Source organism: Ananas comosus, linkage group 20 (genome assembly GCF_001540865.1).
Source record: "Ananas comosus cultivar F153 linkage group 20, ASM154086v1, whole genome shotgun sequence".
Classification (NCBI taxonomy): domain Eukaryota; kingdom Viridiplantae; phylum Streptophyta; class Magnoliopsida; order Poales; family Bromeliaceae; genus Ananas; species Ananas comosus.
This window is the reverse complement of record NC_033640.1, coordinates 6,202,735-6,229,213: the sequence shown is the minus strand read 5'-3', so window position 1 is coordinate 6,229,213 and position 26,479 is coordinate 6,202,735. Positions and strand designations below refer to the sequence as shown.

Genomic DNA, 26,479 nt, shown 5'->3' with positions numbered 1-26,479 from the left:
CAACAAAGAGCGAGTACCAACTAACAAGGTGGCCATCGTATGGCACCTTGGTATGCAGGTGAAATATCAGTGAGGTGAGCACCGTGGCAGGTAATTCAAAGCAGCAAAACAGTGATTATGGTGTTCACAGCAACCTTAGCAGGTTCACTTTGCAAGAATCCTGATTGGTTTGGACTCTTCCTTTCACATGGCACTTCAACAATGGGTTAAGGATACATGCTTCTTTCTCTTTATAGTTTAGTTGCACAATTTTACAATATCAGCATTTAGTTAATCATAACTCCAGATGCCAGGGGTTATGCAAAAATACTAAACTAGCCACATAGGTAAAAATTCAGCAGCTTAAATGGATAATAACGAAAGGCACCCATGATTTATTATTACTAATCCAATGTTTCCACAGTTCCCAATGGGACCACTCTTCTAACTAGATGAGGATTATAAGAATTTTCTCATCTCAGGTAATCTGTAGAGACATAAAAGACAAAGAAAGTTGAATATCAAAACAACCAAATACTATCGCATTTATGATATCATCATATCCTAAACATAGCATTTAATTATAACAACATAAAATGGTAAACAAGATGAAATGGCCTCAAATACTCGATATATGAATTGTTACAAGGTTATTGAGAGACAAACATACCTTGTTGCCTAAAAGTGGTATCATGCCAGCCATCTGGGGCCAGCAACTGCCACTAAGACCTAACACGCCATACGCCTCTCTTCCAATAATTGCCTAAAGAAAACGCAATGGTAAATAGTTAGTATTAGTCAAAAAACAGATGGTGATCCTAGATGTGTTTTATCCTCTCTCTCTATCTATGTATATGTATAGAGAGAGAGAGAGAGAGAGTAAAGCCAGAATACTATACATAATAGAGCAATAGTGTTTGCTATCTAGCTTTTAGCCCTTGGATGCCTTGGGTTCAGTGGTGGTAGATGGAATAATATTTGATCCAAGGGCTAGAAAGCAGGTAGTAAACACTATTCATCTACTATCAATAGTATACCATGTGGACTCTATACATACATACATACATACACATACATATATATACACACACATATATATACGTATGTATATATATATGTATATATGTATGTATGTATGTATGTATATTGCGATTTTAGGATATTATATGCCTTGTGATCAAGTGGTCTCAAAATTCATTTTACATTAGCCATTAAAAATTATTAAATTGGAGACCGCTCGAATACTAGGCAAATGTGTAGTAAAATTGCCAAATTTGAAACTTAAGAAGTTCAAATAACCTAGATCAAGAATAACGAAGTGGATCATCAATTCAGATTTTCCATTGTCAGGAACGACGCAAAAGTAAACTGCCCCGTTTACTTCCAAAAGCATTTCAGGTTAACAGTGTGGATCGTCAATACACACACATATACATACGCATACATATATATACATATGCTCACACACACATATATACATACATATATATATATCCCTGCTTGACCAAACTGCCCTTACTAACTTCCCAAAGTTTCCTTCAAATATCCCCAAAACCCTAGAGTTTACTAATAGAATTTGGATTTAGAGGGGTATTTTGGGTACATAATGGTAAATTTGAAATTTTTGAATAGTAATCAGGGATATCTAAACAAAAGCCGCGATATATAAACATACATACATATGTGTGTGTGTGTGTGTGTGTGTTTATATATATATATATATATATATAAGTGCCTATCGGCACAGGCCGTATCCACCATGCCGTATCGTGCTAGCAAGATATCAGCACGATACAGCCCCAATGTCGATGGCACAACTCAAAACCCTATATTCTTTAAATTAGTAAGTAATTTTCTCAATAAAGTTCAAAAGATTTGATAAAAATATATAATAAATAATTGGCATATTTTGTTGCTAAAGAAAATAAATATTTCATGCCATTATGTGTCGACACACATATATGTTTTGTGACCGGCACGCACCGTGCCGGCAAGTTTCCGGCACGAACCCGTGCCATAGCNTAAATCAAAAGGTCCAATATATCCCTTTCCATATAATGACTCTCGAAGAACCATGAACCATGAACCATGAACCATGGAAAGTGTAAATCCTTGATATATATATATATATATATATATATATATATATATAGAATGAGGCTACTATACTATCTATAGTACCGAAACTCCAGTACTATAGTCTCGTTTTCGATCTTAGGGTGTTCAAATCAACGATCCACACCGTAAAATATGATCTAGGATATATGAAATTCTTAGGAATAAAGTTTTAATTTTTTTCGATAGCGTTTACTTAATAAATCATGTCAAATGAATGGTGAAAATTGAACAATCTTTAAAATTTGAGGATAGGACTTTTAAATTCAAGATCAAGGATACTGGCCTTAATCTAGATAGTTTAAAATATTTTCTACCAAAATTTGAATAAATTTAGATTCTTCTACACCGTTAAGCTACAAACTCACAATAGTAGCCACTAAAAATTGACAATTTTGAAATGGTTTGATCGTAAAGTAAACTATGTTGAAAAAATAATAAAATTTTATTGCTAAAAACTTCAAATACCCTATATGAGTTTTAACGATATGGTGTATATATATATATATATATATATAGAGAGAGAGAGAGAGAGAGAGAGAGAAAGTCCGGCTATGGTGCTTTTAAAAGCACCAAGCACTTAGTGCTTGTAAGGTTTTCTGTAATGCACCGGTTTCTTGATATAAATGTAAGTGTAAATAAAAATAGTATAAGATACTACTTTTATTGGACTTAAAGAAGTAAATATAAGTCAGAAACGACTTGTGCTGAAATTGGAGTGGAAACAGAAGATTTAGAATTTTTTATAAAAAATGGGGCTAATCTTTTAGCAGAAAATTCACAGTGTCAGAAAATTATAAAAAGTTGAGAATATGCCGGAATTATTTTTATAAAGCTAGATTTAAAGTTTCATGTCATTCCGACACCCAAAAAGTGGAGAATAAAATCTAACTGCTATCTACTAGAGATTCTAGTCGGTAGAACTTTCGGTGACCAAACATGGTCCAAACTGAAAAGTTAAGATATTTTTCTTCTTATTAGTTTAAACCGAGCCGGACTGTCAAATTTGAGCCCAAACGGACATTCAGAAGGGCTCCGACAAAAAACTTCAGTTTCTGAACTGCTAAATTGAAATTGTGTTAATGTTGAGGGGTGTTGACTATAAAAAGAGGCTTCTTCCCCTTTCCTTCTTCCTCCTCAGCCGAACACACACACCACACACGCACATGGTGAGGGAGAGAGAAACCTTCCCTTTCTCTCTCTAGATATCTCCCTACTCTCTTTATCTCTCTCTCCCAAATTCGGAGGCTTGGCGGAGAGCGGGCTTGGGAACGCGTGTGGAGCGACAGATCGAGTCTTCATGCGTCCGGTTGAGCGGCGTGCTTTCGACTCAGGGTTCGTAATTTGGTAAATGTTAGGATTTTGGTTAAATCCTTAATACTTGGTGTTCTAGTAGCCTCTAATGTATTGTTAGTATGTTTTCTCCATGAGATTTTTGGGTTAATTGGAGATTATGCCATGCTAGGGTTAAAGATGAGTGTTTTGGGGTTTAAGGGTTTTTTTAATCTAAATTAACCCTTGGTTTCTCTAATTGGAGGTTAGAGAGGAACCCTTGAAGACCCTAGGTCGTGGATTGACGGGCGTTCGGTGATCGATTGAGGATTCGAGCCGAACCGGACAACGAGAGCCACGGGAGCCCGATTGCAAGTGTCGACAAACAATCGGAGAGCGTTGCGAGGTGGGTTGTGCTCTACCGAAGCGATTAGGTCGCTTCCATGCTAAAGTAAAGTGTGTTTCATTATTGATGCATGAAGTGATAGTTAATTGCCAAGTGAATGAATGTATGAGACATATGCTAAATAACATGAACTAGATGCATGAGTTAAATGCTAAAATGAATGCATGAGTTAGATTCTAATTGTAAATGCATAAGATGTATGCTTAATGAATGCATGAGTTAAATGCTAAATGAATGCATGAGGTAGATGCTAATTGTAAATGCATAAGATCTATGCTAAGTGAATTTAAGAGCTAGATACTAAAGAATGCATGTGATAGATGCTAAAGAATGCATGAGATATGTGCCAAGTAAGAATGCATGAGTTATGGGCTAAAATGTATGTTGACTACCATTTTGATAAAAACGTATGCATGTGCATGAAATGCTAAAGAACACATGTATGTTGACATAATGTGAGAGTATGCTAGATTCATACAAGTGTGAACTTGGGTCGATAACTCTAGGTTGTTAGAGAATTCAACAAGTGTGGCATGTCAAATATGATTCCTAGGTATGGACAACTAGGAAAATAAGAACATGAGTGGCAATGAAACCTAGTGTCATTGAACATGGGTTGAGAAATGAACCTAGAGTCAAGTAAACCTAAGTTATGAGCATAGGCATTGAACCTAAAATCAAATGAACCTAGGTAGTAAAGAACATTGAACCTAGTGCTATAGAACCTAGGCTATGAATATAGTGACATTGGACCTAATGTATTAAACTTAGGTTGAGTAATGGCTTGGACCTAGATAGGTCGACATTATAAGGTGAGACTAACCCTAGAGATATGAAAGTGGATTCCGGAATCCCAGGACTTGTGAGCTCGATAGTTCTTGGCCGCGGGTGTATGTGGCATGTTCCTCTCCCACCGGAAGAATTTCGAGGATTGTGACTATGCAACATTCTTGGCCGCGGGTGTATGTGGCATGTTCCTCTCCCACCGGAAGAACTTCGAGAATTGTGATTGAGCAAGAACCATGAGCGCTAGGGTGTATGTGGCATGTTCCTCTCCCTATCGGGGATTTCGGTTGCGGGTGTATACGGCATGTTCCTCTGCCACCGGGGGATCCCTAGCCACAGGTGTACGCAGCTCTAGATGACCCGTTGGGCGATGTGGTTTGTGGATTGAAGGCTAAGGTATATGTGAGAGTTCCTTCACCTCGAGCCGCACAGAGCACGGATTATCCGCAGTTGATTGACTCAAGACCTAGTCGAGTAGCATAGTTGGCTAAGGTAAAAATAACCTTAGGAAAGAATGACAAATGAGCATAGTGTGACTAAGGATAAAGAATAAAGAACGGCTAATGTTAAAGAATAGCAAAGAATAAAGAATTACAAGTAATAACACAGAGTGCCTAATTAATAAGAATTGCAAGTAGTAAAGAATGGCTAGTATTAAAGAATTGTAAATGATAAAGAATGACAAATGATAAAGAGTAGAATCAAGTAAATTACTTGCATAAGTTGCATAGTGAAAGAAGGGCTAAAGTGCATACCCTCTTGAGTTGTATTAATGAATAGGAGCAAAAAGAAATCACAGAAAGGCTGAAAATACTGTAGCAGAACTGTAGCGCTGTTACTGTAGCGCCGGTACTGTAGCGCTAGTACTGTAGCGATGATACTGTAGCAGTACTGTAGCAGCACTGGGAAGATAGAAAAACAAAAGAAAAGACACCTATAGAAAAATGTGAGATTAATGGTGGATGGTGGCTATGGATCGATATCCCCACATTAGGGTTCCCGCTCTGATACCATGAAAGAAGGGCTAAAGTGCATACCCTCTTGAGTTGTATTAATGAATATATATAGTACAAGAGATTGTCTTACTATAGTAACAATGACTACTATAGTAAGAGTATAACTAGGATTACATACTACATAATCCTACTCTATAGAAGGCAATGATACTACTCTATATAAGGCAATAAAACACAATATCCTAATATATCGTAACATCCTAATATAGATAAAATATATCGTAACACATAGTTACATGTTGTGAGGCATGAACATGAATTATATGTTGTATATATATATGTTGGACTAACATGTTTGCAGTGCCTCCTTTGGACCTGGTGGGTCGAGCTCTTTTCTTGGGTGGTCGTACCCACTGAGAACTATATTTATACAGTTCTCACCCCACGTGGTTTTGGGGGTTTCAGGTTCACATGCGAGCAGCGCGGCGGCGCGAAGAAAGGGCGTAGCTCTGTAGATAGCGCCCTACCACTGAGATCAGAGATAGCAGTACCCTGAGTCAGCTTAACGTAGGGATGTGAAAAGAAAAGAACCAAGTTGTAATAATCTTGTTAAAGCTAGATTGTATTTGGAAGCTAAAAAAAGAATTGAGAATGTAATATGTAATGTGAATGTGAGTTGAATGCTTGTAATAGCATAGTGTTTATGTTTTTGGTACCTTTCTTATGCAATCCTTGTTTGAATGTTGTGCATGGTTGGAACCTCGCGCATTGTATGGATTGTGACGCCTTGGACCCTGTCCGTTCAGCAATCTGTTGGCGTCCCCGAATCCGACCAAATAGGCGGGGCTCGGGGCGTGACATTTTCGCCATTAGATCTACACCTTTGACTATTTCCATCCGTCAAATCATACTATTCAACCAACCACCGACTCAATCCTAGGGGACCACTATCATCCTAACCACACATCCCTTAATCCAAGGACCGAAAATCTAAAAGCACCAATAACTTGATACTTTTAAAAGCATAGGAGCTCAATTCTATATATATATATGAGTGGAGCTAAAATGCTATTGATAGTAAAGGAATAGTATTTACTACCTATTTTATAGCCCTTGGATGCCTTGGGTTTAGTAGTGGTAGGTGGAATAGTATTAATCCTAGGGCTAAACAGTAGGTAGTAAACACTATTCCTTTATAATCAAAGGACTAGAAAGTAGGTAGTAAGCACTATTTCTTTACTATCAATAGTATAGTAGGTGAACTATATATATAGAACGACGCTACTAGAACAATCTTTTGATATAGTAGGTAAACTATATCAAAAAAATATAAAATTTTATTCCTAAAAACTTCAAATACCCTATATCAGTTTTAACAGTGCGGATCGTTGATTTGAACATCCTATGATCGAAAACGAGACCATAGTACCAGAGCTTCGGTACTATAGATATTATAGGAGCCTATATATATATATAGGGTTAAATGCATACAGGTCCCTGCAAACATAGTCAATTGCGAAAATATCCCTGCAAAATGGAAACTCCATAAGTTATCCCTGCAAAAGTCTAAAGTTATGCAGATATGTCCCTGCCGTTAAGGACTGTTAGAAAATATAAAATGTTTATTAACGTAAAATTGGGAGATTTTTGTGATTAAAAGTTGTAAAGTTAAAGTCGGGGATCGTCTCCACTCATGGCCATACGCTAAAGTTTGGGCCAAACACGGCTACTGTGAAAATGAAGGCTTTGAGTGAAGATTGGTAGGGTTGCGCATGTTTCGTTGAAAACGTGAAGTGAATAGTGAGAGTATGCTGTGCAACTAGTCAAACTATTTTTAATCGTAATACTAAGCCTATAAGCTATATTATATGTTTATAAATTTATGGAGTTCGGTTAGACGTGTAATTGCTTGTCAATGTTTCTATTGTTGTGTAACTTATTTTTTTTTAATGTATATGTTGGTTTTATTAAACTTTCTCATGTTGATATATTGTCTCAACCTATTGTTAATGTAGATACATATGCATGTCCACCCATGAAGCTGGGTTTCAGCCATGTCACCACGTGCGAGACACTGTAAGGGAAGTGAGAAAGAACAACTAATAGACCGTATAATATATAACTCGGATCCTGGATATGGTACAAAGAAATAATGAGATGAATCGACAAAACGTATATAACATAGTACAAATCTTCATCTCGCCAAAACACTAATAAATACTCTAACTACTGGATCAGCCAGTCACTCAACGTAAACCATAACACTGGATCAACCAACCAAGAATATAGAGCATAGACACTAGATAAGCCAGCCGAATGACGTAACAATAGCTCTGGATGAACCAGCCAACCTGATAAACTACTGGATATGCCAGCCATATGGGACTCCCCATCCTAACAGCCGACTAACGGCTGCCAACTAATAACTCGTATAGTGGTAACTAGCGGGCTATGAACACACGTAAAGTGCTTGTGGTCGCCAGACTAGGTAGCGTTCTCCCACAAGAAAAGGCCTTTGCACCAACCCACACGGTTGAGCACTCGGGTATCCGATGGAACCCAATATACGTCCATCTCATCATCACCGTGTCCGAAATCCAGACGGCACGCCTGGTTGTCCCGATCCAAAGACTAATCCATAAAACCTGAAGAGCAGGTTAACTACGTACGTATGTCATCGCCATCACTAAGTATACATATATATAGAGCAAGAAACAAATAGTAACGATGACATAATGATAATAGATAGAGATGAACAACAATAGGAGGCACTAACCACTCATGGGAACGGGAGCAGCCGAACGCCATGGGTGACTCTCGCCTCTGTACACATGTACAAGAGTGGGGGGTGAGGGTAATGTCCACTCAACGCCCAGGATCACCCTGCCTAGCACTCCTCGCATGAATCGCTAGTCATCTCGGTGGTAGGGCAATAAACCAAATTTGAGAATTTGAGTCAAAGGAAGTTATTTATTGAATCTGTCGTAAATACTAAGTCATAAAGGACAATTAACTTATTAACCCTAAAATACTTACATTATTCCTAAACACTAAGAACGTTTGACTTTTACCAAAAGATGGGGAGCACCATCGCTCAAAATTTTTCTTTTTATAAAAGCACACCTTTTGTTAAAAATTTTCCAAAAAAACCAAAAGTACTGAATCATAAAGTTTTGCTCAAAGGCCCATCCTTTGTAAAATTTGATTAACAACACCTAAATACCTATTTAAGACTTATACTTACACTTATCACCTACTTATACACATACAAGTATCTACCACCAACATAGGACAAAACACATATAACATGAACACGCTACGGCACGTTTATATCCCCTCTGAGACAGGCACACTTATCACCTGAGGGATATAAACACCGCCTAGACCGTATGAGACCCCCAGTCCAAAAAAAATAATTTTTTTTTTAACCCGTGAAGGTGTCACTAAATATTAGTATTTATCTGGGGCCCCGCACTGTGCAAATGAAAATCTGATGAGCAAACTGTCCATTTACTATGGCTTTTTAATACTTTAAATCAAAGGTATATGAAAGTTATCACATCTAGTTCAGATTATCTCGGCTAGCAGCTAAAACTTCGGCGTAGTAATTTATGTTGAACCATCGTGCCTCCGGAGTTACGATGGCTATCATATGGTCATATATATATATATATATATATATATATATATATATATATATATATATATAGATATATATATATATATCCCAATTTACGTATGTCCAGGGACGTTTGTATCAGTTAACGCCTTTATAGGGACCTTTTGCTTTTGAGGTATTCAATAAGGACGTTTTCAGATTTCAATACGTCTATACAGGTAGACTAATTGTAGACAATCTCTTGACAAATAAAAAATTGTCAAAAGTACACTTTACTGGTAAAACGGGAGTGTTTATATAGGGAGGTTTTCGTAGAAGGGGGAGAGAAAGAGAAAGAGAAGGAGAAGCCCGGCGGCCTCGCCTACCGCCGTTGCCGCGCCCAGCTCGAGCGGCCGCTGTTTCTTCTCCCTTCTCTTTCTTACTCTCCTTCTTTTTTTCCCTTCTCCTTCTTCCTCTCCTTCTCCCTCTCCTTCTCCCTTCTCTTTCTACTTCCCCCTTTCCCAAGCAGCGGCACGCGGCGGCGCGCGGCGGCGGCGTAGAGAAGGAAGCGGCCGCTGCTTCTTCTCCCTTCTCCTTCTCCTTCTCCTTTTCTTTCTCCCTCTCCTTCTTCTTCTCCCTCTCCCTCTCCCAAGCGGCGGCGGCAGCGTAGAAGAGGGAGCGGCCGCTACTTTTTCTCCCTTCTCCTTCTCCCTCTCCTTCTTCCCTCTTTTCCCTTCTCCCTCTCCTTCTTCCTCCTTTTCTTTCTCTCTCCCAAGCGGCAGCGGCGGCAGCGACGGCGGCGGCGGGAGCGGCCGCTGCTTCTTCTCCCTTCTTCTTCTACTCCTTCTTCTTCTTCCCATCCTAGCATTTAAATAGAATAATAATTGGTACCAATTCATGAAATTGGCACCAATTGCTTTTNCCCTTTAATCATTTTCATCCGTTAGATTATACTATTCAACCAAACACCCACTCAACCCTAGGGGGCCCACTATCAACCTAACCGTAACCACTTTCATCCCAACCGCACATTTTTTCATCTGAACGGCCAAAAAGTTATGAGTACAAAGGGCTCTATACTCATATGAGTATAGTAGCCCCAGCCTATATATATATATATATATAAAGAGAGAGAGAGAGAGTCCGGCTAATATACTCTTATAAGTACGATCATCTTCGTACTCATAAGTCGTTTTCAATGATAGAACTTCCGAATCAACGATCCATACCGTTAAATGTTATCTAGAGCATTTAAAACTTCTAGAAATCAAATTTTATAATTTTCTAACATCATTTACCTTGCGATCAAAAAATCTCAAAGTGACAATTTTTAACAGCCGGTAAGGGATACTTGCTAGTTTAATGGTGTAAAAGAATCGAAATCAGTTGAATCTTTGACAGAAAATTCTATTTACTATCTAGATAATGATAAAAAACTCTGATCTTAAATTGATGGACTTTATTATGATTTCAAGAAAATTACGAAATTTATTTTTAGAAGATTCAAATACTATGGATTATATTTAACGGAGTGGATCGTCAATTCGGAAGCTCCATCATCAAAAACAACTTATGAGTACGAAGGGCTCTATACTCATAAAAATACTATATATATAGAGTTCGACTGGGATGCTATCGATAGCACCAAGGATTTGGTGCTATCGTGTTTTCCACCGTTAGATTTAACCCTTTAATTATTTTTATCCGTTAGATTATACTATTCAACCAGCCACTCACTCAACCCTAGGGGGCCTACATCATCCTAACCACACATTTCTCAATCCAAGGGCTAAAAAACTAATAGCACAAATAGCTTGGTGCTATTGATAGTATTCCAGCCTAATTCTATATATATATATATATATATATATATATATATATATATAGAGAGAGAGAGAGNTAGTTGGTAATTTTTAATAACTAAAACTTAGGAAAGCTAGCGATTCATTATACTATTGTTGGTTTTATGCGATTTTCGAATTCAAGATCTGTAAGGTTTAGTGCAGATCTACGTTCCGATTGTTTCGGCTAACAGTTAATCTTCCTTGATTTAGTTTTTACCGAATCCTCGTACCTCCGTAGTGACGTTGATTATCGTGTGTTCTGGATGATACTATGATATATTTTGTTGGTAACATGAAGATTTCGAATTCGAAATCTCTTACTACAAATATATTAAAATATAAATTATCTATTTAATTACTATAGCTTTTTAATATTTTAAATAAAAAATCTATTAAGTTTATACGATCTAGTTAAAATTGCCTCGGCTAGCAACTAACCTTTCGAGGTAGTAGCTTTTGCCAAATCCTCATGCCTCTGGAGGCACGAGGATTATCGTGTGTTCTGGAGAGAGAGAGAGAGAGAGAGAGAGAGAGAGAGTATATCATTTGCAAGTTTAACAGTGTAGAAGTATTCAAATCAAATAAAATTTTAATAGAAAATTTTTTATACTATTTACAGTAAGATCAATATCTCTGATCGAAAATTTTAGTGCTATATCACCACTTTTTTTGAGACTTATTTTCGGTCGTTGATTTTGAAAAGTTTCGATCGCTAGGTAAATGATATCGAAAAATCGCAAAATTTATTTTCTAGATACTTCAAATACGCTAGATCAAGTATTCAAGTCTAACGAAGCCGATCGTCGATTCGGAAGCTCCATGATCGAAAACGGCTTAAGAGCACGGAGACCTCCGTGCTCCTAATAGCACACAAGACCTCCTTCTATATATATATATATATATATTATGCCCAAGCTGGACACAAAGAACCAACTAGATTGACCCAGTGGATAAATTGGGAACATACAGAAACAAAACAGTGATTGGAGCTGAGAATGCGATTGAATTTAGAAATTAACGGAAACAAAACAGTGATTGGAGCGGAGAATGCAATTGAATTTAGAAATTATTAATTTTGAGACCATTCAAATACTAGGCAAATGATGTCATAGAATCACGAAATGTAAAACTTAAGAAGTTCAAATGGCCTAGAGCAAGCTTAACAGTCTGGATCATCAATTCAAATTCCCCATTGCCGAAAAGGATGCGGAAGTTAAACTCTCTTGTTTACTTCCATATATCAATATATGTATATATGTGTATATCTATAATTCTCCAACCATAAAATTGAAACTTCTTGCTATAATGAATGAAAATAAATTCTAAGGTAAATGTACTTGAGAAATTGCAGGCAAAAAACAACCTTAGCATAAGGATCTAGCACAACCCGAGAATAGTCGAAGTAGTGTCCTTCTTCAGGTGAAAACTTTCCATCAAACTTGTAGCCATATAGCATGTCCTGAAATTCGCCTTGAAGGAAAACATGCCAAGTATTCCCAGTTTTGTTGACTACAGGATCAAGAGGAATCAGCTCTGTCACATTATTCTGCACCAAAAAATTGGAACAGAAAATACTAAATAAGTTCGAGAGGAAATATAAATCTTCCACTAAGCACACTGGCTAAGACAAAGCTGGAAGTATTATTTGGTCCAAAAGAAGCATAGCCATTGGTTGCATGTTGCAAGTGCATACTAAAATGCACTTTATTTTGATTATGCATCAAAGATAGTTTCTTGTATAAGCTTATTGAGATGTTTAAAATAAGACACAATGACATAAATCATAATCAAATAGATTTCAAGTACGCTTCATGATTTTCCCTCATTCTTTTTTATTTTTAAAGTTTATTTGACATCCCAAAATGCAATTATCATCAGATTCAACAAAATTACCAATTTAATTGATAAAATAACTTAAATCAAAAGAATCAATAGTTAAGAAGGTTGTCAACCAAAAGAAAAGCAGTTGAGGAGTCTATTTCAAAACGCCCTAGAGATAAGGGGCTTCATCAAACTTTAACACAAAAGCTCACACGGAGAAATTCTACTTGTACACTGCAAGAGGGGGTGTATCCTAGGATTCAAAAAAAATTCAAATGAGTTTTAGTAAAAGTAAAGAAAAAAGATTATGTGACATGTAAAGAATTAATAATAGTCCTTAAATGGAGTGGCAGTAAAATGTACACTCCACTAGAGTGTACTGGTAATATTGCTCGCACATTAAACGCCCAAATAAGCTAAATAAGCCCCGAACAAGCAACTAAACGCAGAAGTAAACATAGAAAGATTACTGCTTTTAGATCGGCGAGGGTGAAGAGGCAGAGCGCGGCAGCAGTAGCGCTGCCGGAATAAATAGCGAAATTGACACCGCCCTCGCAGGCGGTAGCGCCGAGCGGCGCTGGCCTCCCCGGGAGCACCTTCACTACCACTGATCCCCGCCGCTCCACCAATGCCATCTCCACTCCTCCCCTGCTCACATTGCTCACAAGAGACTCCATCCTCCTACTCGAATCCCCCGAAATCGCCACCGCAGTCCCCGATTTCTCAGTCCGATCACAATCCTTCCTCGGATACGCTCCCAGCCGCCCCCATTTGCCCCGTAAAGCGATAGCACCGGGCGCCACGTAGAGGCCGCGCGACGCCGCCGCCGCCGCCGCGGCGAGTTCCATGGACGAGATCGAGGAGCCGAACGATCTAAATTATGGGGGGAAGAAGAGGTCGGATGGAGGAGATGAGATTAGGGGTTAGGGTTATCGGGGAAGAACCCTAATTCGCCATTATCGGGAAGTGGAGAAATTCGAAAAAGTGCATGGGGTATTCGAGTGAGCGTTTCGAGTGAGAAAGAGAGAGGGAGGGTGGCTTTATATATGTATATATATATATATAGAATATATATATATATATATAGAGAGAGAGAGAGAAGATAGGAGAGTGTGTTCGCGCGTAGTGCGTTGGGGCGACTACACCGTCGATGTTTCGGGCCAGAGACGCCGCTCTCCGCTTTATCGTCGGGTGTCACCCCCCCCCCCGCCCTCCGCCCCCCAGCGTGAACGGCGTGGGCGAGCACGCTAAACGGACCGCGCGTACAGTGGGGCCCCGCGATGACGTCGAGGCGCTGTCCTCGTGCGAACCGGCTTTGACTGCTGTGCAGGTGTACGGTGGAGAAGTGTAGAACGACGGACTCGAAGGTGGAGGAATTGACCGGGTGAAACTAGAGGATGTAATGTGGGCCGTGCCGGCTGCACGGCCCACATTTTCCGGGCCAAATCGGGCAATGTCGGCCGCCCGACCCGGTTCTTAATCCGGGCCGTGCCGTGCCGGCCCGTTTCCATGAAGTAGAAACGGCCCGGCTCGCCGCCCGCCACACGGGCCGTGCCGGGCCGGCCGGCTTCGTGCCAGCCTGCCAGGCTACCAGGCCCTTTCTTTTTTTCTCCTTCCACAGTTTTTTTTTTCATAGAATTTTTTTTCAGAAAAAATTATTTTAATACTTTTTTATTATTTAAGAGAAATTGATATTTAAAAAAAATAATTATAACCTTAAAATTTCAAATTCATAAAGTAAGATATTTATAAAAATATTAAAATTTAAATCTTTTGGACCAAAATACCCTCCCAACAGTCAAAATTTTGACTGTTGGGAAGGACATTTTAGTCCAAGCCCAAAGATCCTTGGGAGAGCCCCAAGCAACAGCCCATAAGGCATGCTACAGTGTATGGCCCGGCAGGGCCACACGGGCCGGGCCGTGCCGTGCCGTGCCGGGCCGGGGTACCCTCTCTGGCCCGGCACGGCCCAGGCCCGTGTCGTGCCGGGCCGTGCCGGGCCATCGGGCCGCGGGACCAAGGCCCAGCACGACCCGATTCAATTGGTCGGGCCGGGCCGGCACGGCACGCTACAGTACTCGTGCCGTGCCTGGCCCGGCCCACTCTCGTGCCGGGCCGGGCGGGCCGCGGGCCGCCCGGCCCGTTTGACACCCCTAGGTGAAACAGAAGGTTTGTTCTCTCGCCGCTCCGGGCAAGTTTGTTTCGCTGGGAAGAGTGAACCGTCTATTGGGTTGTGATATTTATTTTTATTATTTTACCTTATTATAATTAAATAAATGGCCAATTTGTATAAAAAAAATTATTAATTTTAAGTTTTTGCAAAATTAGGCCATCATTTTAGATTTTACATATTCAAGTCAGATTTTCAGTAAATTGACAGAAATACTCTTATTCTTTTTTTTTCTCTTTTTTTTTTTCTCCCATTCTTTTTTTCTCTCTTTCCCAAGAAGGCGACGAAGGCGGAGCCAAAGGCGAAGGCGGAGGCAGCTCGCCTCGCCTTTTCCCGTTAGACCCTTGCCCGTGCACCCCCGCCTTCCTTACCTCCAACTAGGCAGAGGCCGTGCTGCCACTCTCTTCTTTTTTTTTCTCTCCAACCCTCCTTCATCGTCTTCCCGACTTTTTACGATAGTAAAGAGGGTAACGTCACATCCTCTTTCTCTCCTTTTTTTTCTCTCGTTCTTTTTCTTTTCTCTTCAACTCCCCTTCCACCGCCTTCGCGATCCTTCACGACGGTAACGAAAATAGCGTCGCGTCCTCTTACTCCACCTTCGCCGACGCAGACACCAACACCAGCACCGGAGAAGAAGGACTTGGAGCGAGCGCGGATAAGAGCGGAGCCAAGAAAAAAAATATAAAAAATAAATAAAATAATAATAATAATAATAAAATATAAAAAAATATTTTTTTCTATAAGAAAAATAAAGAATTTAAGAGAAAAGAAGAATATGATGAAGATACACTATTTCAAAGGAACATTGCAATGTTTTAAAGAAAAATTACACTTTTCTAAATAAAAGTTGCACACTTTGAACGAAACTTGAACTCTTCGGGCGATAATTACACTGCTTCAACTCATCTGCACGAAAACTAAGAGAAAGGAGGAGGAAGAGGGGAAATAATATAATTTTCATCCAAAAAGTGCAACTTTCGTTCAAAAAGTATAACTTTTATTCATAAAAGTTTGTTTTTTTTCCTCAAATAGTTTAACTTTTCTTTAAAATAGTGCAATGTTCCTCTAAAATAGTGTAATTTTATTATCTTTTTTTTTTTCTCTATGATTCTTTATTTTTCTTGTAAAAGGGACGAAAGCGATGAGGTCGTTGTTAAGGAAGTGCTCGCCGCCCGTAAAGGTGAGGAGAAAAAGATGCACCCATCTCCAAAAAGCGAACAGAAATGTAGATAGTAGAAAAAAAAAAATAAAGAATGAGAGTAAAAAAATAAAGAAATTTTTTTTTCTCTTTAAAAGACCATTATATATCATTTTTCAGTAGCAGCAATGATATATAATGATCCTTCTCATCCGGCTTTGCTTCGAGTTCTCCTTCTCTTTCTCCGTCACCGACGGAGATGGAGGTGGAGACGGACGAGGCGGCGCCTCCTTCGTTACTGTCGCCGAGGGCCGCCGGCACTACACCAAAAGGGACTATTCGTGGCAATTTAAATAGCCAGAAAAGGTGTAATAAGTGCGAGGAAAAATTTTTACTGGCATTTACTTGTGCCACTCACAAGTGCCGGCTAAAAGTCCGACGATAATTAATTTGCTGGCACTTCTTACTAACCGCCAGTAAATTTTATAACACTGGCACTTGTGTATGCCAACTGTTGCCTGCCGATCGTCCCGACCTTTGACCCGGTCAAAGATCTTCCTCGGAAAGCGCGTCGGGGTGAGTAACGGCTGCGGATAGTGACCATCGAAGTTTGCGCCCTTCGACAGATCAAGCGATTCGGCTGACGAGGGATCGAGCTAGCCGGGTCTGAAAGCTCTTTTCACTCTTCGGTTCGGCTGGATGATCCGAATATGCGGGGAAAGTCGGAAATTAAGCCGGGAGATGAGCCGAATGGCTAGCACAACACAAAATCTGGTCGGCCTGAATAGCCGAATATGATTTTCTATTGAATAGAAAATGGAAAAGTATAAGAACCGGGGAGTGATGCCCGTGGCGCAGACAGACTCCAAGTATATTCTATAAGGGAATAATGCCCATGGGGCAGACAGACTCCAAGTATATTCTATAAGGGAGTGATGCCCATGGGGCAGACAGACTCCAAAGATCTAAGTTACAGGAACTACTCCTAGGAAAAGCAGTAAATGCGAAAAAGAAAGATACAGGAAAAATAAGGGTGGTCTTTTGTGCGCAGGGGCAAAGACCCTTATTGCAGGCTTCAAAGTTACTATTTATAGCCCACATTATTAGTTGGTTGAAAGTAGTTGGGGGAAGTGGTTGTAATCATGATCGTGGAAGTTATACTAACTCCTCATAAAAGTTACGCTAACTCCTTATGGAAGTTACGCCCCAATCTTCAACCGTTCCCGCCTTCTTGTCCTTCAGGCGCCTTATTGCCGACTCCTGGTGTACCACGTGTCCTTATTGACTCATACGTGGGTTAGGTCGGCTCAATTTTGGTATCAACAATGCCCCCCCCTCCCAATAGTCTTTTGAATGAACATTCGGATGACTATTGGTGCCAAATCGACTGTTCAAAAGCACAGCCGAGACCAAAGCTTTAGTTTCGCTGGTCTTGGTCGGCTTTAGGAAAACGGCGCTTTATCATCCCAGCCACATATATCTCGACTTCATCAGCTGATTCTTTACTTTTATTCGATTAGTTCGGCTCTTCTTGAACCGAATATTTTTCTATCAAGAAATTCTTCTTAAAGAAAGTGGCTATATCTCGGCTTCATCAGCCGATTCTTCACTTTCACTCGATTGGCTCGGCTCTTCTTGAACCGACTGTTCTTCTAGCAAGGATTTCTCCTTGCCTTTGCTTTGATTTTTATATCGGCTCCATTGCAGCCGATCGTCCTCACTTTTCTTCTGAAATTGCTCGTATTGGGCAACTCGAACACCTAGATCAAATAGGTTAGAAAAATACTTATCTTCAAAATGGTCTTTTATCTTAAAATGCAGACCATTTAACGCCATTTTGGCGAACTCTGATTCCGGCATTCTCATAAAGCACCGGGTTTTGGCTATTTTGAAACGGTCCAAATACTCTTCGACCGTTTCACCTGACATTTGTCGGTATAAAGCCAAGTCGGCGACCGATAATTGTGGCTCCGATCTATAGAATCGCTCATGAAATTTTCTTTCCAATTCGTCCCAATCTTGGACGGAATTGGCTGATAAACTTGTATACCAAGTAAACGCCGTTTTAGTTAACGACGTGTTAAATAATCGAAGTTTCAAAAATGAGTCAGCGGCCGCTTCTCTACATTGGGCCGTGAACCGGGCTATATGCTCGACCGTATTCTCGGTCTCATCGCCCGAGAACTTGTCGAACTTCGGCATTTTCCAGTTTGCCGGATACGGATGCTCTGTATCTATGTTTGCTGGATACGGGGATCGAAAAATAGGCCGCATAGCCGGCCTGGCCCCTACTCCGAAGGTATTCCGAATGACTTCCTCAATCTGAGCATACAGCGGAGCTTGTGCTTGAGCCGAATTTGGCCCTTGAGGAACTCCAGAATTCTGTATTGCAGGGTTCGCTCCTTGCATATCATTAGGGGCCTGCCCCCCAGCCCTAATCCCTACATTTTGGGGCTGATAAGCTGGTAAAGGAGGTAAACCCGATGCAATCTCCGACTGAGGGCCGGCGTTTATATTCGCCGGCCTGTAAACAACCTGGAAAGGTGCCATTTGCGGTTGCGCCTGTGAGACCGCCGGCGTGACGGAATTTTGTTGCACCGGCACATTTAGGGGCCCTTGTTGCCCCCCATAAGGTTGCTCGTTACGGATAAATAATTATTTGATTCGACCAATATTTTCATTATAGGCCGTGATAGCGGCCAGCACCGCGTCTAGTCGAGCGGTACTTTGATGGATATTTTGATCTAAAGTTTGCAGGACTCGGCTCATCTGGCCGAGTGCCTAAGTTAGACTCGGCTCTTGATGAGCCGACTGTCTACTAGTTTCTCCTTCAACTGGCAAAACTGCTTGATATTCGCCAGCATTGTCTGAATCACTAGGTTGATCACTCCCAGAATTTCTAGGAACAACCCTATTACATAAATTCATGGCGTTATTATCAGCCATAATTTATATAAAATATAAATTTACCTAAAAATGTGTCCCACCGGGCGTGCCAAAAATTGTTGCCTGCCGATCGTCCCGACCTTTGATCCGGTCAAAGATCTTTCTCGGGAAGCGCGTTGGGGTAAGAAACGGCTGCGGATAGTGACCCTCGAAGTTTGCGCCCTTCGACAGATCAAGCGATTCGGCTGATGAAGGATCGAGCCAGCCGGGTCCGAAAGCTCTTTTCACTCTTCGGTTCGGCTGGATGAGCCGAATATGCGGGGAAAGTCGGAAATTAAGCCGGGAGATGAGCCGAATGGCTAGCACAACAAAAATCTGGTCGACCTGAATAGCCAAACGTGACTTTCTATTGAATAGAAAATGGAAAAGTACAAGAACCGGGGAGTGATGCCCGTGGGGCAGACAGACTCCAAGTATATTCTACAAGGGAGTGATGCCCATGGGCCAGACAGACTCCAAGTATATTCTATAAGGGAGTGATGCCCATGGGACAGACAGACTCCAAAGATCTAAGTTACAGGAACTACTCCTAGGGAATGTAGTAAATGCGAGAAAGAAAGATGCAGGAAAAATAAGGGTGGTCTTTTGTGCGCATGGGCAAAGATCCTTATTGCAGGCTTCAAAGTTACTATTTATAGCCCACATTATTAGTTGGTTGAAAGTAGTTGGGGGAAGTGGTTGTAACCATGATCGTGGAAGTTATACTAACTCCTCATGAAAGTTACGCTAACTCCTCATGGAAGTTACGCCCCAATCTTCAACCGTTCCCGCCTTCTTGTCCTTCAGACACCTTATTGCCGACTCCTGGTGTACCACGTGTCCTTATTGGCTCATACGTGGATTAGGTCGGTTCAATTTTGGTATCAACACCAGCTATAAGAATCTATGATAGCACTCATAAGTGCCAGCATTATTCCTTCTTTCGGCACTAGCAAGTGTCGGCATTCCCTTTTTAGTGGCGGTTATGCTGCCAACAAAGTTTTAGATACTTATAAATGCCGGCAATAGTAGCAGTTTATTCTGCCAGCAAAGTTTCAAGAGTACTTATGAATGTCATCAATAAATATAAAATTATGGTTCCTTTGATAGAAAGGAATACCGGCGCAAAAGGTTGAATTTATGGTACATTATTGTATCATGTAATTAGATGAACAGGGATTTATACATTAACAATGAAATAATAATTTAATAAGCCAAAATAGGTATGTCATGTTAACACAAAAGAGTATGAACGGTACTCGCACGCATTTCAATCAAAAATAACAATCTCAAACACAGTTTCTTACAAAAAAGTATCTAACACAAGCAAATGGTATCATTCTACAAATTTTAGTAGCCAAACCCAAGTACAAAATAATAACTTCTTTAAAGTTTCACAAAAAATAAATTTCAATCCACATCCACAGTAAAAAAGAAAGTAGTTTAGTCTCATGACTCCAATCACATATTTTTTGTTAGACAGAATGAATGAGTTGAAGGCGCATGTTTCGATTGATCAAAAGATTGCTTCACCTCACTGGCTTAACCTGCATTAGAGGGAAAAAAATAAAAGAAGTATTCCACTCTTTCAATAAACAATTCTAAATTTTCAACAAATTGCTAAAATATGGAATTAGAAAGTCTTTCATTATCTCTAAAATATAGAATTAGAACCCCTTTCATCATGTCTAAAATATGAAATTCGAACCCCTTTCATCATGTCTAAAATATAGAATTAGAACCTCTTTCTTCATGTCTAAAACATAGAATTATAACATTTTCATCAAGTCTAAAATATGAAATTAGAACCTCTTTCATCATAACTATACTAGTATGTATGATTTATCATTCAAGTTCTAACAAGTAACTTACTTCATGAGTCATGTACAATCCCAATAAGTACCTCAACAATAATATACACAAGGGTTAATTAAACCATGCTATTGACTACATTATATGTCTTACATGCATGTCATTTCCTATAAATACCTTTACTACATAGAGGGTAGAATTCTTCATATAAAATGATTCCGAACTATATGTCCAAAAATTCAATATTGTTTTGAATTGCATGCTAAACCATCTAATAAGCTAAAAAATGAGATAAGAGATATAGGAAGAATTCATCCTTTTCGGTAAGGTCAAACCTACCCGATAACCGTCGAAAACTCGATCGTTTCAAAAACAAGGTTGCCCTCTAAACTTCTTACACCTTAAGAAAAATTTCCAAAGAGTTTACAAGTTTTCAAAAATCTCACCACGAAATTCACCAAAATTCATAGAGAAAATAGGTGAAAATTACTTTTGGATCAAACAAGATTTGTCCAAACTCCAAACCAAGATAATGGGGCTTCAAATCCAACCTAAAAGTCAATATTCATCAATTTCATCCTAAAAGTTCACATTTGAAAAATCTCAAAATAAATCATAATTTCTATAGTTTTTCTACTAAAACATCTGCAAATCTCTGAAATAGAGAGTGAAGGGAGATTACTAACATCAAATAGAGCTCTAATCTCAAATTGGAGTTGCTAGGTTGAAGCTTAGGTCACAAACAAGTATCTTCTTCAAGCTTAAGCTCCCCTCCAAGCCTTAGATCCAAGCACCCATGGAGAAGATGAAGAGACGAAGAAGAAAATACAAGTATTCGAGGAGTTTGGGAGTGAAAAATCTAAGAGAGAGAAACCAACCTCTCTCATTCTCTTTCACTTCTCCAAATGAGAGGAGAAAGGTGAGGTAAAGTGGGTTTATACCCATCTGCACAATATCTCAAAAAGCCCCTCTAATTTCAAGAATTACAAACTATACAAAAAACAGTTCTGTACCATTGAGTACTGGTACCCGAACTGGAGTACCGGTACACAATCCCTTTCGTTTCGGTACTCGGCTCTAATCCCGCAAAACCCGAACGTTAGAAATTTTGATTTCTATAGCATTCCGGTACCCGCTCAAATCAGTACCAGTATAACATGGTCTAGTACCCGTACTCAACCTAGTTCCGCAAAACCCAAGAGCTGAGCCAACTCGTACGCAATAGGGTTCCGATACCCAGACTTGGTACCTGTACACAATGGCCAAAAGTGCAGTTTTGTAGATTTTGGCTTCCGGAGTCTGTTTTTACACTAACTAAGCTCCGAAAACATCCCCAAGCTCTCCAAGCTCAGTCAAAACTTTCAAAATAGTACAAAATACTATTCTCTCACTAGTACTCCGAAATTGCTAAAGTTTAATGCACTATATCCCCCCTCATTCTAAAAAGGAGTTTTGTCTGCGAAACTAGAAGTCAAATATCCTAAGTATCCATTTGAAAAAAATAGGGATAATGCTCCCGCAGCGTACTCTCTAACTCCCAAGTAGCCTCATGTTCCTCGTGGTTGCTCCAAAGCACTTTTACATAAGGAATCTCATGATTTCAAAGTTTTTTCACCTCGTGAGCTAAGATCCTCACTAGGTGCTCTTCAAAACTCAAATCTTCACCCAACTCCAACGGAGTGAAATCCAAAACATGAGTTTGGTGAAAAACATACTTCCAGAGCGCTGAAATATGAAACACATTGTGTACTCCCGATAAGTTCGGTGGCAAAGCAATCCGATATGCTACCGGGCCTACACGCTCCAAGATTTTAAAGGGTCCAATGAATCGAGAACTTAACTTTCCTTGAAAATCGAATCTCTTAGTCCACTTCGTCGGTGATACCTTCAGGAAGACATGATCTCCCAACTAGAATTCCAATTCTTTCTGATGCTTACCAGCACAACTTTTTTGTCTAATTTGGGCTGAAATCAATCATTCTCGAGCAACGCGAACCTTGTTTTCCGCTTCATGTAGCACGTCGGGACCCAAAACTAGCTTTTCACCTATTTTACTCCAATAGAAAAGTGATCGGTACTTCTTTCTACAGAGTGCTTTGAAAGGTGCCATCCGCCTTGAAAATCCAAAACACAGATACGAAGCATGTCCTCTAAAGTCTGAATGGTGTGTTTAGATTTTTTTTTTTGAGAGATAGGTAGTACGCTACCCACTTCGTTTATTTCATTTGGTGCGTTCAAATTGTCCATCACTTTGAGGGTGGAATGCGATGCTGAAATCCAAATTGGGTGCCCAGTGCTTCATGAAGGCTCTTTCAAAAATGCGATACAAATTTAGGATCTCTATCCGATGCAATAGAGATAGGCACTCCGTGAAGTCGCACAACTTCATCAAGCTATACTTGTGCAAGTCTCTCTCTCGACCAAATGTGTGGATAGAGATAAAATACGCTGATTTGGTTAATCTATCCACAATCACCAATATAACTAGCAATATGTCCAATTTGTGCAAGTCATAGAGCGTTTAGCTATATAAGTTTAAATGAAAATGATTTTTTTAAAGCGATTTATAAAGCTGTTTGGCAAAAAAAATTTACCGTTTGTAAATAATAATTTTATTACTATTATTTTAAATAATTTAAATTTAAATTGAAGATTTAAATTTTAAATTTTAAATTTACACAAAATTTAAAATTTGATATAAACTTGAAATTTGAAAATTTAAAATTTAAATTTTGAATTTTTAAATCTAATTTAAATTTTTAATTTCAAATTTAAAACCTAAATATTAAATTAAAATTTAAATTTGAATATTTAAAATTTAAAACTTAAAATTTAGATTCTAAACTTTAAAAGTAAAAAAATTGTAATTTAAAAATTAAAACCTATAATTTTAAAATTTAAAATTTAAAAATTTAAAAATTTAAATTTCATCTAAAATTTAATTTAAAATTTAAAATTTTGAATTGTGAAATTTAAATTTGAGATTTGAAATTTATAATTTTGTTTTAAATATGATATTTGAAAATTAAAATTTTAAAATTTGAAAGTTGGAAATTTAATATCTAAATTTTAAATTTTGAAATTTGAAATTTAAATATTTAGAATTTAAAATTTGAATTTAAATATAAAATTTTAATCTAAAATGAAAAAAATTTGAGTCTAATATCATAATCAGATTTCAAGGAAGGTTTGAGCAGCTTCTGATTTTGGGTTTCGAAAATCAAAAAACTGATTCTAAAAATTATAGTCAGATTTTGAAAACAAAGTTGCCAAACACTCTAATGAGCCAAAGATCACATTTGGGCTCAAAATCAATTTTCAAATGCTACACCAAGCACCCACTATTTCTAATAAGATAGATGTAAGGGTGCGTTCGGTTTGGGTTATCCTAACAGTATTAGAGACAATCCTACCAGGATTACTGCGTTTAGTTCATCCAATATGTAATCTGTTCGGTATTGCAGCATTACAAAAGGTGTAAGATTACATCGAAAATATTACTAAGGAGGGGGATGTGTATCTTGCATTACTGAAGGCGACTAATCTTGCATATTATATACAAATTTACTCCTCCTACTCCCGAAACCCTTTCAATATGTCATTTTAAAAATTTTAATTTAAAATTTTGAATTGTCAATATTTAAATTCTAAATTTTGAATTTTAATTTTTAATTTTCAAATTTTAATTTTTAAATTTTAAATTTTAAATTTTTAAACTTCAAATTTCAAATNAGATTACTACTGATGCTGCATTAAATTTTATATTTTTGTTCAAATTTAACATTTTAAATTTTAAAGTTTAAAAATTTAAATTATTTAAAATAAAATTTAGTAAAAAAATATTATTTATAAACAGTAAAAAAAAAAGTTTACCAAATATGGCTAAGGCCAATTTTAGAATAGACTATATTTTATTGTTAAGATTACTGAGTTTTATATACTAAATCAAACATAGTAATGTTATAAACAGTGCAATCCAGCATTATATTATTGCATTAAACTAAACACGCTAATGCAGCATCAGTAGTAATCTAATTTAGAAATCCAAAATATCTAGATATATCGAAATACTCTGTAATATTGCATATATAACTCAAACCAAACTTGCTAAATGTAACCCTTGAGCTCTAAAATGCAAATATATATAGGCTATTTGTAAGGCTTTATACCAATTAAATGCACTGGTGCAATAGTCTATTTTGAGGGGTATATATATGCTATAAAAGTTCTTTATCTTTATTTTGTTAGGAAATTCATGCTCTTGTTTGTGCATTTCCTGGTCATATTCAATACCATTGAATTATGATTTGAACTTTCTTTGAATATGTTGTCGAGGACACTAGAATAATTGATTTATATTCTTAGTTGTGCTCTACACATTACTAGGGGTGGCAATCCAGCTCGTTGTTGTGAGCTAGCTCATGTTCGGCTTGAAATAAGCTCAAGATCGAATTACTCGTTTAGTAAATGAGACGATTACGAGTTTAATTTTTCAGCTCGTTTAACAAGTGAGCCGAACACGAGGTAGGGTTAGCTCGCTCGCGTTCAGCTCAATAACAGCTCGAATACATATATTTTATATTTATATATATAAATAAATAATTTATATATTATATATGTTAGAAATAATAAGGCAGCGGAAACTTACAAACCGGATAGCCAACGTATCCGAGAACCCGAATCGGATCGGATTGCTTGTTTTACAAGCCTTCTTGGATCGTCCTTGTCTCGATACTTCTGGATCTCCCACGTTTCTCGCCTTCTCCCACGTGTACGCCTTACGCCACAGATCGGATGTGGATCGGATGCGACGGATGCCAATCGAAGAGGGCTACCAGAGTCCTCTTCTATATCCACACTCCAAAACCCCAGAAACGTAGGTGGAAATTCCAGAGAGGAAGAAGAGAGAGAATAAGGGAGATATTTCGTGGGTTCTTATGAATTTGATCGTATGCGATCGTCGCCTTTTCCGGAAAAAAAGGGGCGTATATATAGAATAACGGAACCCCTAAATATCTTGAATCCCATATAGATTAGGATAAGGATCAGGATATCTATTAACATATAATAGATATCCACTAATAGATACGTTTCTTAACTAATGAGAAACATATGATTTATTCTTATCCTAAACTTATTAGGATAAATTCCAATCCACATCTTAAGTGGATCGGGTTAAATTAAAACCTGCCAATGTGGACACACCACATGGCTACAATCTCCCACTTGGCCATATTGGCCAATTCTCTCTTATTCATTCATCTCTTCATACGTGTAATGGAGCGTGCGACCTGACGAAAGAAACACATGCAGGAGTGCTATATTAAGTCACCGCCCAACTAACATAGCACATCACTGACTTAATTCGTCTATGCCCTAGACGTTCCAACACACACCGGATCAAGCATCACAAAGTCCCTCTCCTGTAATAACAGGGCTCGACCCCACCGTTATTTCTCGTACTCATGATTATCTCAAGTAACACAACCGAGATAACCGCTCGGACAATGAGTCACAAGATTTACGTAGTGTCTTATCGAAACATCTTCCTCAGCTCCTCACGTTAATCCATATTGGTCCAAGCACTTTACTAGACATGTTCCGCGAGATCGTATTTTCTCATGACCCTGAGATACATGCTAAGTTAGTTACTTTGG

General features: G+C 38.6%; 1 protein-coding gene across 3 annotated transcripts in view; it reads right to left on the bottom strand.

Moving 5' to 3' along the window:
• LOC109725560 (isoamylase 1, chloroplastic) overlaps positions 1–13,982 on the bottom strand; it is a 35,807-nt gene extending 21,825 nt beyond the window's left edge. The window contains exons 1-3 of one of the 3 annotated variants that reach the window (XM_020254801.1): positions 13,248–13,982; positions 12,320–12,502; positions 650–742 (exon numbers count right to left, since the gene is read on the bottom strand). In XM_020254801.1, the coding sequence (XP_020110390.1) occupies positions 650–742; positions 12,320–12,502; positions 13,248–13,625 (654 nt within the window). In that variant the 5' untranslated portion in view covers positions 13,626–13,982. The remainder of the gene's footprint in view (positions 1–649; positions 743–12,319; positions 12,503–13,247) is intronic. The other 2 variants (XM_020254799.1, XM_020254800.1) reach the window with 2 other exon arrangements.